The sequence below is a fragment of the Heliangelus exortis genome, chromosome 16 (assembly GCF_036169615.1).
Source record: "Heliangelus exortis chromosome 16, bHelExo1.hap1, whole genome shotgun sequence".
Taxonomy (NCBI): domain Eukaryota; kingdom Metazoa; phylum Chordata; class Aves; order Apodiformes; family Trochilidae; genus Heliangelus; species Heliangelus exortis.
The window spans coordinates 2,684,991-2,699,304 of NC_092437.1; the positions used below are offsets into that span (position 1 = coordinate 2,684,991).

Consider the following 14,314-nt stretch of genomic DNA (forward strand, 5'->3'; position numbering starts at 1 on the left):
GGCTTAGAAACTCACCCTAAAATTGCCCTTCTCTGTGCAAATTGTCTTCTTGGTGATAGAAAAAAAAAACAAAAGAAAGCTTTAGGGGTCTTTTTTTGGGCTTTGTAAAGGAGCATGGTGGGTCAGAGTGAGAGGAAGGGGCTGTAACACAAAGCCACTTGCTCAGGGTAGGTGCTCCATGGCAGAACAGCTTCCCCCTGATACTAGGGCTGGTTTTTAGTGTTAAATTGGAATATTTCTTATCTCTTAACCCCTCTGGGCTCCTCCTGCTGCACTGGGGAGCCTGGCAGGAGGTGTGTGATGCACCCAGAGTCACTCCTGACATTGGCACTGAAAGGTGGGCAGCAAGGGAGGGGGGAGGTGATGCTTTAGCCCTGTTTTGGGATCAGGTGAGATCCAGGCTAAGTGTGCTGGTTTAGTTCTTGCCTTAGCAAGGAAAACCACTCAGGTCCCAGTTAGAGGGAACAACAGGAACAGGTGGGTTTAGGTTCATGTTCACTTTTAATGAAATTGTTTGTTTGCTCGTGTTCATCCATCACCTCTAAATTTCAGATCTTTGTGTATTAATGTAATTTTTCTTGAACTGTGTATGAAAATCTGTGTAAACATTGCTTCCTCACAACCAAATGTGTCCTCTCAGAGGGTGAGGAGGGGAATGCCCACTTCTTTTCCCTGCTCTTTTAGGTGAGCTGCAGGAGTATCCTGGGCTCTTTCACGAGGTTGCACTTCAGGCTGGCCCACTGAATCCTAGTGAATCCCAAGCTGGAAAAAAAAGGTTAAAAACCTGGTGCAGGAGATGGCTCAGCAGCTCTGAGCCTGGGCAGAAAGAGCCCTGCAGCCCCTTAGCTGCTTCTGTGCAGAATGTTTCCCTCCAACATCAAACCTGAGCACTCTTGGTCTCTGTCCAGTGTGTTGCCAGAATTAAAACTTGAGTTTTGGTTTTTTTTTGTTTTGTTTTGTTTTTGTTTGTTTGGTGGGGTTTTCTTGGTGTTTTTTTGTTTCGTTTTGTTTTGTTTTTCATTTAAAAAGACCTCATATCATAATTTTTTTTACAAGTTGCCTGAGTCCTCCCTTTCAGCAGTTGGGCCACTTCTGTCTAGCTGGCTGAGCCTCTCCAGCACCAGTTTTGGTTTTTTTTTTAGCACTTGGAGCTCCTCCTGATGAGGAGGATGAGGAAGAAACTGCTCTGGAGAGTTTCTGCTGGCTGCTCTTAAGGACCACTGATTTTATCCCTGAGCTGTGTGGTGTGGAGAGCTTCTTGGTAGCTTTGGGGGAGGAGGGCAAGCTCCTGCCTCCCTGCAGAGTGCTCAGGTGCCATCAACCCTCCTGGCAGGAGGAGGAGGAGGAGGATGAGGAGGAGAAGGATGGGGAAAAATCCTCCCTGGGGGTGGGAAAATCCCCAACGCACTGTAGTACAACAAGTTGTACACTTCACTTGAAGTGGATGCAGGGGCATTGCACCCATCAAAATGCCAGTTTTCATTTTGTTAGTGATGTTTGTAGGAAATTCTTAAAAATATTTATCTGTATATAACTTTGTTTCTGTAAAGCTCTGTGCTGTCTGGTAGGGTGTAGATTTCCACGCAGTGATGTTTTAGGGCCATGTTGTTACCTTTTCAGTCATTTTATTTTATTTTATTATTATTTTTTTTTTTTAGATTTGTAATATTTTTTTTTTTTAAAACTGCTTTAGATATTAGTGCTCGTGGTGTTCTCAGAAATGTGATGCTCTGGGAGGTCTGGGTGAGCACAGCCTGAACAGGAACACGGGAGGGGAGAACTCCCAAGTCCTGCAGCAGCGCTCTGGTCAGGGAGCTCAGCTTCCCAAACCTTTCCTGTCTGATTTAAACACTGCAGGTGTCACCAGGGCAGGAAAAGCTGTCCCTGTCCCACCTGTGGGGTGGCTGTGTGGTGTGGAGGGACACCCCTCTGCTTTTGGGGGGGTTAGGGCAGAGCATTTGTACCCTATGCACTCCTTGAGAGAGGCCCCCGCTCTCCTCCACTCCTTTCCCCCCCGTTGTCCCCTGCCCTTTGGTGTCCTTGACATTTCCAGGTGATTTAGGAAACACCTTCCTGCTGCAGGTTTTTCCAGCCCTGGGCAGCTTGGTGTCTTCTTTAACAGGAGACCCTTAAAGGTGCTCAGGGAGGAGTTTGCAGCCCCTGCTTGGTGTTAATTCTGTGAGAAGCCTCGTGAGTCCTGGAGCAGGGAAACGTGGCCCCCCCAGTGCAGTGCTGGTACTGTGAGGTCAATGTAAACCTAACTGCTTCCTTATTTGATGGCTCTTCTCTGTCTCATAGTGGAAATCATCCAGCTTGTAGCATTCCCATTGCACCAGCAACTGCTTAAAATCCCTGGAAAGAGCTGTAGCAGCAGACTAGAGGCGTGCTGGGGAGCTGCTCCGTGCCCAAGTCCTGCAGGAACCAGGGGCTGGGTGCTCCCAGGGACTCAGCCAGACAGGAATTCCCATTTCCTTCCAAGAAGAGGTTTTCTTCAGGAGGAGAAGCTGCCTGAGGGGAAACTGTCTGAACGTTTGCCCGAGCCAAGTGCTGTAGATCTGGAAGACAAACCTTTTGGGAAGCAAACTGCCAACACTACGTGCACGGTTGGTTTGTGGTTACAAGGATAGAAGGTGGGAGTTCCTGGTGGAGATATATATATTTATATATATATATATATATAAAATGTATATGTATAGAGGAAGCTTATATAAAATGGCTGTTCATTCTGGAGTGCTGTTGTCTTCTCTCTTGCCCTCCCCACCAGCCGTGGGGGTGCACTCTTGCAGTCTGTGAGCAGTTGCTTCTCCTGCCTTTCCAAAAATTCCATAATTTACTTGAATTCTGCCAGCTGCCCCTGGCTGGGCTGGGTCTGCTCCTGCTCCCTGTGGCAGGAGGGAAGGGAAGCCCAAGGGGAGCAAGGAGGGCAAGGGGCTGCTGCCTCTGGGGTGGTTTGGGCTGGGGGGTGTTTTAAATGTGTTCAAGGTGTAGCAAAACACGTTGATTTGGGGGTTTTTTTGCCTTTTTCCCCACATTCTCTCCAAAGCAGGAGGCTGTGAGCTCACAGGGTTGCAGTGTCACGTGTGTGTATCTATGTATATATGCACATATGTAGATATTTACACCACGGGTGTGCTCCTAGGGCTTGCTGCTGGTTTTTGCTTTCCTCTGGTGGTAAAAACGTGAACTTTGGCTTCAGGCACTGCTGTGACCTCTCAGCCATGCAGGTGGAAGGTGTGAGGTTTCTGTGTCCAGAATTGTGCTTTCTCCTTTCAGCTGCTGGAAAAAAACAAACAAACAAAAAAAACCAACCCCACCAAAATCCAGCCCAGGTCTGTGGGGCTCAGCAGGTGACGGGGGAAGCGATGGGTGAGGAGAGGAAGCAGGAGAGCTGTGCTGCAGGGAAAGGAAAAGCAATCTCCTACTCCCAAGGCTCCATGGCAGAAATGGGGGAATATTAGGGGAGGGTTGGGGTGGGGGGGGGGGTTTCCTTTACACGTCTGAAGTTCTCTTTGTGTCCCTCAGAGCACAGAACTCTGAGGTTTTGCCAAGTTCCCAACGCTCGCTGAGCCCATCGCTGTCATTCCTTCCACTCCTCCCCACCCTCACCCTCTTCTGCAGGGCCTGGGGGTTTTTTGGGGGGATGGTTTGTGCACCCCCAGCCATCCCAGGTGGTTTTTATTCCATTTTGCATGTGAGCAAGGCCCTGAGCTAAGTAATTCATGGTGGGGTTTGGTTGTGTTGGCTTCTAGAGGAAGCCCGAGGGAACGTGTTCTGCCTTTGCACTGTGCTTCCCCTCGGGTGGGGTGGGGTGGGGTGGGGGGGAGCCCCTCTTTAAAAAAGGAAATTTAAAAAAGAAAAAAAAAAAAAAAAAAGAAAAAAAAAAAGAAAACAAAAGTTGTAAAAAGACAAAAAAACAAAACAGAAAAAAAAACCAAACCCCAACAAACCACAAAACCAAACCAAACCACAATCGAAGTATAAATGCATCTGAAAAGCAATTATAATATAGACATATATATATTTTGTTATGTTACTAAAGGACCATACTTTGGGTTGTATGTCAGTAGCTGTGGCTGTCTGAACTCTGTGGATTGTAACACTGGATACTGCTGAGCTCCTGTGCATCCCTGCAGTGATGGCAGAAGGAATTCTTTTCTGTTCTAGCATGGTAATTTGTGTCTTGTATGTCCGAATATCAACTAAAATAAAGATTGCTTAAGTTATCTGAAACCACTGTTGTAAAATAAATGTTTTCAAGGCAGACATGCAGCGTTTTGCCTTTTCCTTTTGCCCTGGGACTGCTCCCAGGAGGAAGGGGTTGGAGCTGGGTGGGAAGGGGCTGGAGCTGGGTGGGAAGGGGCTGGAGCTGGGTGGGAAGGGGCTGGAGCTGGGTGGGAAGGGGCTGGAACTGGGTGGGAAGGGGCTGGAGCTTGGTGGGAAGGGGCTGGAACTGGAGCTGGGTGGGAAGGGGGAGAAGTCTCCTGGCTCCTCCAGCCGGGGGGTTCAGGGGCTGTGACCACCATGCAGCTCCTCCTGGTGGTGTTTTTAGGATAAAAAGCCAAAAGCTGGTGCTGGACCAAGGCAGGTATTTGGGGTGTAACCCCGAGTTATAGCTGATAAAATTTATATTTTATTATATATTTAACATAAACTGATCAGAGGGCAGGAGGGAAGGGGTTGGCTGCTCTGGGTGGGCTGGGGGTCTCTGTGTTTGCAGGAACATCCTTTTTTTTCCAAAGAAGCCATCAGAGAGGGGTTTTGCTGCTGGAGAAGAAGCCAAGATGAGCAGAAGATGCCCCAAAGGCTGTTTTGGGACCTCCTCCTGAGCTGAGGTGATGGAAACCCCAAAGCTTGGGTTGGTGGTGGGTGCTCCCTGGGTGCCCTGCTCCTGGAGAGGCTGATCCCAGGTTTGTTGGGAATCTGGTGGGAGGAGGTAAGCACTGAGCCCAGCAGGGCCTCCTCCAACCCTGGGCATGTCCTGGAGCCACTCAAAGGGACATGAGGTGGCTTTGAGTGGCTCCTGTTGTCCCCCCCCTGTCACCCTGGGGAGGGGCAACCCTGGCAGGAGGGGAGGGGGAATGCAGTGAGCAAAGTGCTGCCCCTGAGGCTGGGGACATCTGAGCCATTTGGGGACATTCCAGCTGCTTTTTGCTGGGAAAAGATGTCCCAGCCTCAGGGTGCTGGAGCACGGGGGGCTGGGGCTGGTCATGGGGACTTTGGGCTGGTTTTTTTATTGCTGTGTCCCCCTCATAAAATCCCTTCCCTGGGGGGGTTTGTACCTGTGTTGTGTGAGTGTCCCCCCACCCCAGCTCCTCTGCTCCTGTCCCAGCACGGTCCCATCTTTACCTTGATTTCTCTCCTAACCCCCCAAGCTGTTGCTCCCTTCTTGTCCCCTCCTCCCCGATGTCCCCTGGGGTGCCCAAGTCCCTCTGCCCACCCCAGGTTGGTTCCCCAAGGCTGGAGGGGCTGAACTGGATCCCACTGCCCTGCTCCCTGCCTGGGACCCTTCTCCAGACCCAGCTCAGCTCCATCCCACTGCCAGGTCCCTCCCTGAGCCACCAACACCAGGAAAGGCACTGGAGGGAAATGTCCCCTGCAGCCCCCCCAGGGATGGACCTGTCCCCACTCCTGGCCCTGCTTGTGGTGCCCCAGGCTGCTGCTGGCACCCAGTGAGCAGCAGCAATCTTCCTCCTCCTCCTCCTCTTCCTCCTGCCCGGACCAGGGGGCCCTCTCAGCTCAGCTAGTCCCAGCCCCCCCTCTCCTGCCCCAGCTTTCTGGAACAGGTTGGAAGCGTTTTGGAGCTTCTCTGGTTCTGTGTCATCACCTCCAGTTTAACAAACTGTTCCTCCTCCTCCTCTTTGCAGCAATTGCAGCTTTTATGTGTTCCTTACCTTTTTTATTCATAGGGGGAGGAAAATGGACCTTGAAAGACAAAAAAAAAAAAAAAAAACAAAAAAAAACCAAACCAACCAACAATAACCCAGCCAGCCCACAAAGTGTCCAGCACCAGGAGAAGCTTTGTTCCAGGTCACCACCACCTTGGGAAGATCCAGGTTGGTTTGACAGACCCAGGGCTGCTCTCTCCAGGATATTTTTGGGATTGTTGGCTCCAGCACAGCCCTGGAAGGAGGGCGTGGAGGATGAGGGACATTTGGGTCCCTGTGGGATGGTGAAGTCTGGCTGCCTGGGTGATGGTGATGGGCTCAGAGGTGGTGGTGATGGGCTCAGAGGTGATGGTGATGGGCTCAGGGATGATGGTGATGGGCTCAGAGGTGGTGGTGATGGGCTCAGGGGTGGTGGTGATGGGCTCAGGGGTGGTGGTGATGGGCTCAGAGGTGGTGGTGATGGGCTCAGGGATGGTGGTGATGGGCTCAGGGATGATGGTGATGGGCTCAGGGATGATGGTGATGGGCTCAGGGGTGATGGTGATGGGCTCAGGGATGGTGGTGATGGGCTCAGGGATGATGGTGATGAGCTCAGGGATGATGGTGATGGGCTCAGAGGTGATGGTGATGGGCTCAGGGATGATGGTGATGAGCTCAGGGATGATGGGCTGACAGATGATGCTGGGCACTGGTGGATGATGCCCACGGGTGATGGTGATGGGCTGGTGGGTGATGCTGATCCCTCCCAGGCAGCAGATACCCTGTGGTGGGACACAACCACCCACATCCCATCTCATGGATGGATCCAGAGGGCTCAAAATCAGGGATAGCCTCCTGCTGGGCTGGGCTGGGTGCAGAGGAAGGGGTGTCCAACACGTGTGTGTGGGTGTGGAAGGACCAGAGCACAGCAGCAGGTGCCAGGGTGACTTTAATGCACAACAGCAAGAGCAACACGCAGGACACAGCGAGGGGGACCCCGTGGGGCATGGGGGGCTCCATCCCCCCCTTCTCCACTCCCCCCATGGCCCCTCAATACGGGGTCACTTTCCTTTATCTCCCCCCCTCGTCTTCCAGGACCCTTCCTCATTTCCCTATACTCTGCAGCAGGAGCTTATTGCTGAGTGCCTTCTGGGCCAGTCTCTCCTCCCGGGACATCTCCAGGAATTCCCGCAGGAGGTGGAAGGTGAGATCCAGGGAATTGGGTTTGCCGTCTCTCCTCTTGCCACTCGGCAGCCCCCGCGGGGGGCGGGGACCCGGGGTGGGCTCTGCCCCACGGAGCTGGCACAGTCTGTGGGGCAAGGGGTCGGCGGTGGGAGCCGGGGGTCTCGGAGCTCCCGGCCAGGGCTCCCAAGTGGGTTGGGGGGCGAGGGTCAAGCGGCGGGAGGGACCCCGGGGCCACTGCAGGGGCGAGCAGGTCTCGGAGGGCAGGAAGAGCAGGACGAGGACGGAGGCAGCCGAAATCATCCTGACCCGCATCGCACCGCTCCTGGAAAAGCAGCCCCCCCAACCCCACCCCGCACCCCCACATCCCCCCCCCCGCTGCGGTCAGGGGCCACCCGAGAGGCTTCACCCCAAAGGGGACACCCCCTGGGGATAGAGCCCCCTCACCCACCCCCTCCGGAACGGGACCCCTCCCACTCGCGCAGGTGGGACACCCTCTCCCCAGGACCTGGGACAGGATCCCCCCCTTGGGTTTGAAACGCGGGGGTCGGAGGGACGCTCCTGATCCTGGGGTAGGACCCCCCCCGTCCCTCCTCCCAGGACGGGGCTTCTCCCCGAACACGGGACACTCGTGGACAGGACCCCCAGAGCCTGGGAAGCCCCCCGGGGATCTGGGACCTTCCTCTTATCACAGGACCCCCCACCCAGGACACCAAACCCTTCCGCCCTCCCCCCTGCCCAAGACCGGACCCTCCCTCCTCCTCCCTCACCCCATTTTTTGGGTGCCCCCCTCCCCGTGTCTGGGAGAGGTGGAGGGTCCCGGAGAGGAGATGGGGGGTGTGGGGGGGGGGGTGTGTGTATTGGGGGGGTTATGAGCACCCCCTGCCCCTGTCCCCCCGCTCACCGCTCGCCGCCGCTCCGCCCCGCAGGACGCCCCGCACCGCCCGGCACCGCGCTATATAGGGGCGGCGGGACCCACGTGACCGCGGGGTAACCGGGCGGTGCGGGATGGGGGGGGCCCCCCCTACACCCCCCGCACCCCCCCACTCGTGTGAGGCGGGGCTGGAGCTGTCCCCGGTGCTGAACGGGGGGGGGACACGGGGGATCGTGGGGAGGGGACAGCCTGGGGGGACACGGGGGATCGTGGGGAAAGGGGGCTCGGGGGGGGATATGAGGATTGGGGGGGGGAGTATGGGGGTGAATGGGGGATTGGGGAGGGATCGGGGGGGAGTCTGGGGGGGTTAAAGGGGGGACATGGGGAAGTGTGGGGGACACATAGGTGGGGTTGCAGGGGGGTTGTGGGGGTCCCCCCCGTGTCTGGGGGGACAAACGGGATGTGGGGGCTGAGAGTTTGGGAGGACAGGAGGGTATTGAGGGGGGGGAGAGTTTGGGGGGCAGAGGGGGACATGGGGCACCCTGGGGTGGAAAGTCTGGGGGGGGGGACACAGAGGGGAACCCAGGAGTACTTGGGGTGAGGGTCTGGGGGTGCGGAGGGGTAATTGGGGGTGCAGGGGGGGGGATGTGGGGGGGTGGGAGGGGGATACGAGTACAGGGGGGTGAGACTGGGGGTATGAACGGGAGTCAGGGGGGGAGTCTGGGGATTGGGGTGCGGGGGGAGTGTTTTAGGGGCTCTATGAGGGGCAAGAGGGGGGTGGAAGTTTTGGAGGAGTGGGAAAGTTCTCCCCAGCAGCAGCAATTGGGGACATGTCCTGGGGAAGGCACCTTCTGCACCTCCAACTGATTCATCTCCTGGGGTCAGGCAGATGGAAACTTCCCTTCCCTTCCCTTCCCTTCCCTTCCCTTCCCTTCCCTTCCCTTCCCTTCCCTTCCCTTCCCTTCCCTTCCCTTCCCTTCCCTTCCCTTCCCTTCCCTTCCCTTCCCTTCCCTTCCCTTCCCTTCCCTTCCCTTCCCTTCCCTTCCCTTCCCTTCCCGTGTTAATGTCCATTTTTCCCCCTTTTGGCAGGGTACCAAACAGGGATTGTTTCCCCAGCACAGACACACCACACCTCTGGATACAGTTCGGGATCCGAGGGATTCGTGTGAGTGATTTATTTGCCTTTTTTTTTCTCCTCCCTCCCTGCTGGAGCTTCCATCACTGGGCACTCAGAGCTCAACAATCACTTCTTCTTGTGCAAAAGTGCTGCTGGCTCTAAAATTAAAATTACTTCAGGAGGAATAAACATTTCAAGAGGACTGAAAAAAAAAAAAAAAAGCCACGGCCAAACAACAAAACCCCCGAAAAGATAGTAATAATAATAATAATTAAAAAAAAATTAAAAAACCAACACAACAAACACCAAAACAATCCACACGAAAAAGAACTTGGATGAATGGCACCAACCCCCACACCTCCCCCAGCTCAGGAGCCACTCCTGCTTTTTGGAGGGTCACCAAAAAGGACCTGGGGGGCTCTGCTGCAGGACCCCCCCCTTTTCCTGGCACAATAACTGGGAGCAGGAGCAGGGAGCATCTGCCTCCTGCTGCCTTTGTGCCCGGCTCATTGTCTGAGTCCTTTTCTTTCTCTCCTTTCCCCAGCTCCACCTGAGCCTCTTTTCCTCCCGTCCCCCTGGAGCCTCAGCCCCTCTCACGGCTTTGGGGGGGGTTTGGGGGGGTCCTGAGCCTGGCCCTGCCCTCCCTGCAGCTCCCAGGGCATCTCCCAAACCTGCTGAGGGCCAGGGGACCCCTCCCTTGTTCCCAGAAGGAAAAGGAAGGGATGGGAGCTGCACATCCCACGTCCAGCACTGGGGCTGGGAACCCTTTGAACCCTTTTTCCTCTGCTTCAGGATTAATCACTGAATTGTAGGAGAGGCAGTGAACCCGACACAGCTCCTCTCGTGTTTTGTTTTGTTGGGGTTTTTTTTGTTTTTGTTTTTGTTTTTTTTTTTAGGAAGCTCGACTGGAAAAAAAATGTTTTTAAAATATTTTTTTTATTATTTATTTATCTTTTCAGCTCCCCTCGTCAATTCCTGACAGGCTGGACGCTGCCTGGGGGATTCATTATCCCCGTTTCCAGGGCCGTCTCCGTCTCTTCCTCCCCTCGGGAACGCGGTGTCAGTGATGCTTCCAGGGATACCGAGCTCACCCCTGGCTGGTTCCGGGAGCCCGGGATGGGCCCGGCAGCTGCTGGGACCCGAGGGCTCCTCGGGAGGGGATTTTTAGCACCCGGCAGCCGCTGCTTCGCCGGCTGTGACGGCTCCGGGTGCTAAAAGCACAGCCGAGCTTCCAGAAGCTTCTCCTAAGGAACGGGTGGGATTTTTCCACCGCTTCTCTCCTCGGGGATTGGCACCCACGCTGCTCCATCCCCACGGTCACCCGGGCGTGGGCTGCAGCCACCTCCCGGCTCCCTGCCCGCTGCGGGGGATGCCCCGGGGGTGCCGATGGGGCCGGCGCTGCCCGTCCTGCTCTGGAGAGGGCATCCCACGGGCTGACGGACCTGAGATTGACCCTCAGGTGTCACCATTCTCAGGTCAGACAGCCCCCGAGGTGCCCCTCGCGTGGGCAGCTGCCGAGCCCCCTGTGACACCTCCTCCCTCCCCCCAGAACCCCCAAAACTTGGAGGAATTCGGAAGGAAAAGCAGAGGAGCCCTTGGCTGTGCCTTCCCACTCCAGCCTGGCTTGGATTCTTCTGCCTGGATCAGCTCCTTCCCAAGGGATGCTGGGGGGATGCTGCTTTCCCTGGGGTGCCAGGTGCCAAGGCTGTGCAGAGGAAAAGGGGGGTTCAGGGTGGGGTCTGTGGGGGGTCTGGACCCCCACTCGAGCCAGGCTGCAGCTTTCCTTCCCTGCTGTCCCCTTTTTTGTGTTGGTTGCCACCTTGCAGCACCCAGCCTGGCCCTGGGCTCAGCATCCCAAATGGGTGCTGAGAGGGGCAGGAGGAGGGAGGTGTCCCCAGGAGGGGACCCCATGGGCACAGCTGGACACAGCCAGGGGTTAATTCTGTCCCTGGAAGCAGTGGGGAGCCTGCCTGCACCCCAGAAACCCCCATCCCCACCTCCCCAGCTGCCTGCATGCCTCCTGGGCTCTCCTTGGTGCCATTCCTTGGGCCAGGGAGGAGCAGATCCTCCTCCTGCTGCTCCCAGGGCTGCAGCCAGCAGCAGGAGCTGGAATTCGTCTGTCTGGGCAGGTAATATTGGGGTTGGGTTGGGTTTTGTTTTTTTCCTGCTTTGGCTTCCCAAAGGTCTGGGATGCTGAAAATCATTTCCCTGGGGAAGAGGGACCATGGCTGAGTGATTTGCTGTAAGGGTGGAAAAAAAAAATAAAAAATAGAGATGTTAAAACTCATCAATTAAAGCGAACGAACTAATTAAAAAAAAATCAAAAGGAAGGTTTTTACTTCCTTGGCACCAGGCAGGGCTGTGAAGCTGTCTGAGAAAGGTACAGAAGAATCTGTGACCCATTTTTAGCCCCTTTCTGGATTTCTGCCTTCATTTGGGTCCTACCACATCCCCACGAGCATGGTGTGGGCTGAGGGCACCTGGAGGTTCCCCACGTGGAACCAAGATGAGTTCAGCAGAGCCCCTGGGGATCTCCCTCGGGGGGCAAAGGAAAGCAAAATATTTCAGGGAGGAGCTACAGGAATTGCAGAGCCTCAGCTCCAGCTTCCTAAATAAATTGCAGAGCTTCAGCTTCCTAAATACCTCTGTTGGAACTCTGTGACCAGTTGTTTGCTGGAAATCTGTGACCAGTTGGTTGGTTGGTTGGTTGGGTTTTTTTTTTGTTTTTTTTTTTGGGGGGGGGGGGTTAAGCTTTGCATTACAGACTTGCAAAGACCAAAAAAGAAAAAAAAAAAAAAAAAAAAAAGGAAAAAAGCCAAATACAATTTGTTTCTCTGAGCAAGGTTAAGTTTTAGCAAGAAGGAGCTGAGCAGAAACATGCTGAGGCCATGGAAGAATAAAAGAATAATTAGAAATTATTCTTTGTAATAGGAGGAGAAGGAGGTGGTGCAGGGCAGCCCCTGCCTTACCTGCCAGCCTGGGATGTCCCCCCTGTGCCAGCTCCTGGTCCCTCTGTCCTTTTCTCCTCCACCCTGTCCCCCCAGAGTGGCTTTTATGCCCTGCCTGTCCCCCACTCACCCTTCCTGCTGGTTTCCTGTTTGTCACTCTGAGTGCTTGGGGTGAAATTTCCATTGCATGCTGGGCAGATGTCAAGCAAAAAAAAAACCAAAATAAAAAATAAATACCCCACCAAACCCCCAACCCCAGTGTTTGAGCAGTTTCACTGGAAACTCAGTGAGTGCCCAGGGGGGATGGAGGGGATGCTGCAGCCTGGCCATGAAGCTGCACCCAGGGGTGCTCTGTGCTGAGCCACAACTTGTGGTGCTACAGAGGAAAAAAAAAAACCCAAAAATCCAAACCCTGACACCTGGTTAATTCAAGTGTCTGTCTGCAAACTCTGCTGCTTTTGTACCTCAGGCTCTGCAAGTTCTCCTTAGTGCTGTTTCCCTGGAATTAACACTAAAGGTGGCAGCGAGGAAGGGAGAAGAAACTCTGCAATTTTGCAGAATTATTTGCTGGGACCTGGGAAAGGAAATAGTATCTAAAAAAAAAAAAAAAAAAAAAAAACCAAACCAAAAAACCCTCCTGAAGCTCTTGCTGCTGCTTTTTGGGGCTTTTTTACCAACTTTCAAGGAGCCTTGTGATTTTAAATGACTTTAAAGGTTTTTAAAGGTCTTTGCTTTCTAGAGATGTCTCTGTGGTGAGGCCCTTGGCCAAGAAAAGGGGGAATTTGACCCAAACAGGGTGTGACAAAGTTTCCAGTGGCACCAGTGTGTGAGACACAGAAATTAAGCTTTTTTATTATTATTATTTTTGTCTTTTTTTTGGCAATACTGTACTCTGAGGAGCTGGGGGATGGAGCTGCCAGGAGCTGGGCAGGTAGAGCCCTCCTGCAATGAATTGTTCAGTTCTCAGGGAGTGCAGGATCCAGTCCCCAAATTCTGCCCAAATAGGAAAAAAAAAACCAGTTATCTGGTTAGGAAGGAGCTGAAATCCTTTGTTCTGAGCTGATTGATTTCCAGCCCCACTGAGGCCACAAATGGGGCAAGCACTGGAGACACCTGGGGCTGGCAGCAATGAGAGGTTTCACCTGGTCCAAAGAAAACCAAACTCAGCTGCTGCAAAAAGAGCAAATACAACCCAAAAGGGCTCAAGTTCTCCTCCTGGGGGTGCCTGCCTCCAAACCAGTGGTTTCTTTATGATGGTCAAGCAGATATTGTTCTTATTTTTGTGTGTGTGTGTGTTTATTTTATATTTTATTTTATTTTGTTCTATTTTGTTGTACTTTATTTTATTTTGTTTTATTTTATTTTATTATTTTATTTTATTTTATTTTATTTATTTTATTTTATTTTATTTTTTTATATTTTATTTTATTTTATTTTATTTTATTTTTTAACTGCTCCCATCTATTTTTTAGTGAGGAGGGGATGGGGCTCAAGAGCCTCTGCCTGATCTGAGCTGTGGTTTGGGTGGCTGTGGGTGCTGGGCAGGAAGCCAAGCAGAGCTGGCCCTGTGGGCTGGGACCCCAGAGCAAAAAAAGTCAGTTGAATTTGGGAGGTTTGCTTGTGTTTTTTTTTTTTTTTTTTCCTTGCCTGCTTTAATGGGAGAGCTGAAGTGTGGCATTGCCAGGGTGTGCAATGAGAAAAAAAGGGGGTTTTAAATTTTTTTTGTGTGTGTGTGTGTGTTTTGGTTTCTTTCCCCCCCACTGTTCCTCCAGTATCACAAATAGAATAAATTAATTTTTTGGTGCTGATAATGGTGGGGTGAGGGGCTCTCTGGCCAGAGGAGGCTGAGGGGCTCCAAGGGGATGGATGCTGAGGATCCAGAATGGTGCTGAGGCCCAGGCACATTCCTGGGAAGCTCCATCCAGGACGTCTGGAGGAGGTTGGGATGATCCGTGCCAGGGCTTTGCCTCCATCCTCAGGGATGTGCTGTGGGATTTTCATCCCCATGGTGACCCCAGGGAGCTTCTTGTCACCCCGAGGGGCTGCTGGTGGCACCCACTGGAACCCCAACCATGGGAAAGATTTGGGAAAAAGAGAGGGAGAGGAGGCATTGGAATGGGGTGCCCAGGAGGGGCTGGATTCTCCATCCTGGAAGTTTTTAAGCTGAGTCTGGGCGTGTGGTCTGGGAAGCACAGGGGGGTCAAGGGATGGAGTTGATGATCTCAGAAATCCTTTCCAGGTCTGGGATTCCATGAAGCCTCCAGGCTCCTCCTGCTCTGGCAGCCACAGCTCCATGGAGGAAGCTGCTGCTCCGTGGACCCAGGGATGC

At 53.5% G+C, this 14,314-nt stretch overlaps 1 protein-coding gene across 1 annotated transcript; it reads right to left on the minus strand.

The window, feature by feature from the left end:
* Nucleotides 1–6,790: 6,790 nt before the first annotated feature.
* Nucleotides 6,791–7,371, minus strand: LOC139803644 (urocortin-like). The gene has a single exon (XM_071759986.1). It carries the CDS (start codon nt 7,359–7,361, stop codon nt 6,969–6,971), a length of 393 nt encoding a protein of 130 aa, XP_071616087.1. The 5' UTR covers nt 7,362–7,371; the 3' UTR covers nt 6,791–6,968.
* Between the last annotated feature and the right edge of the window lie 6,943 nt (nt 7,372–14,314).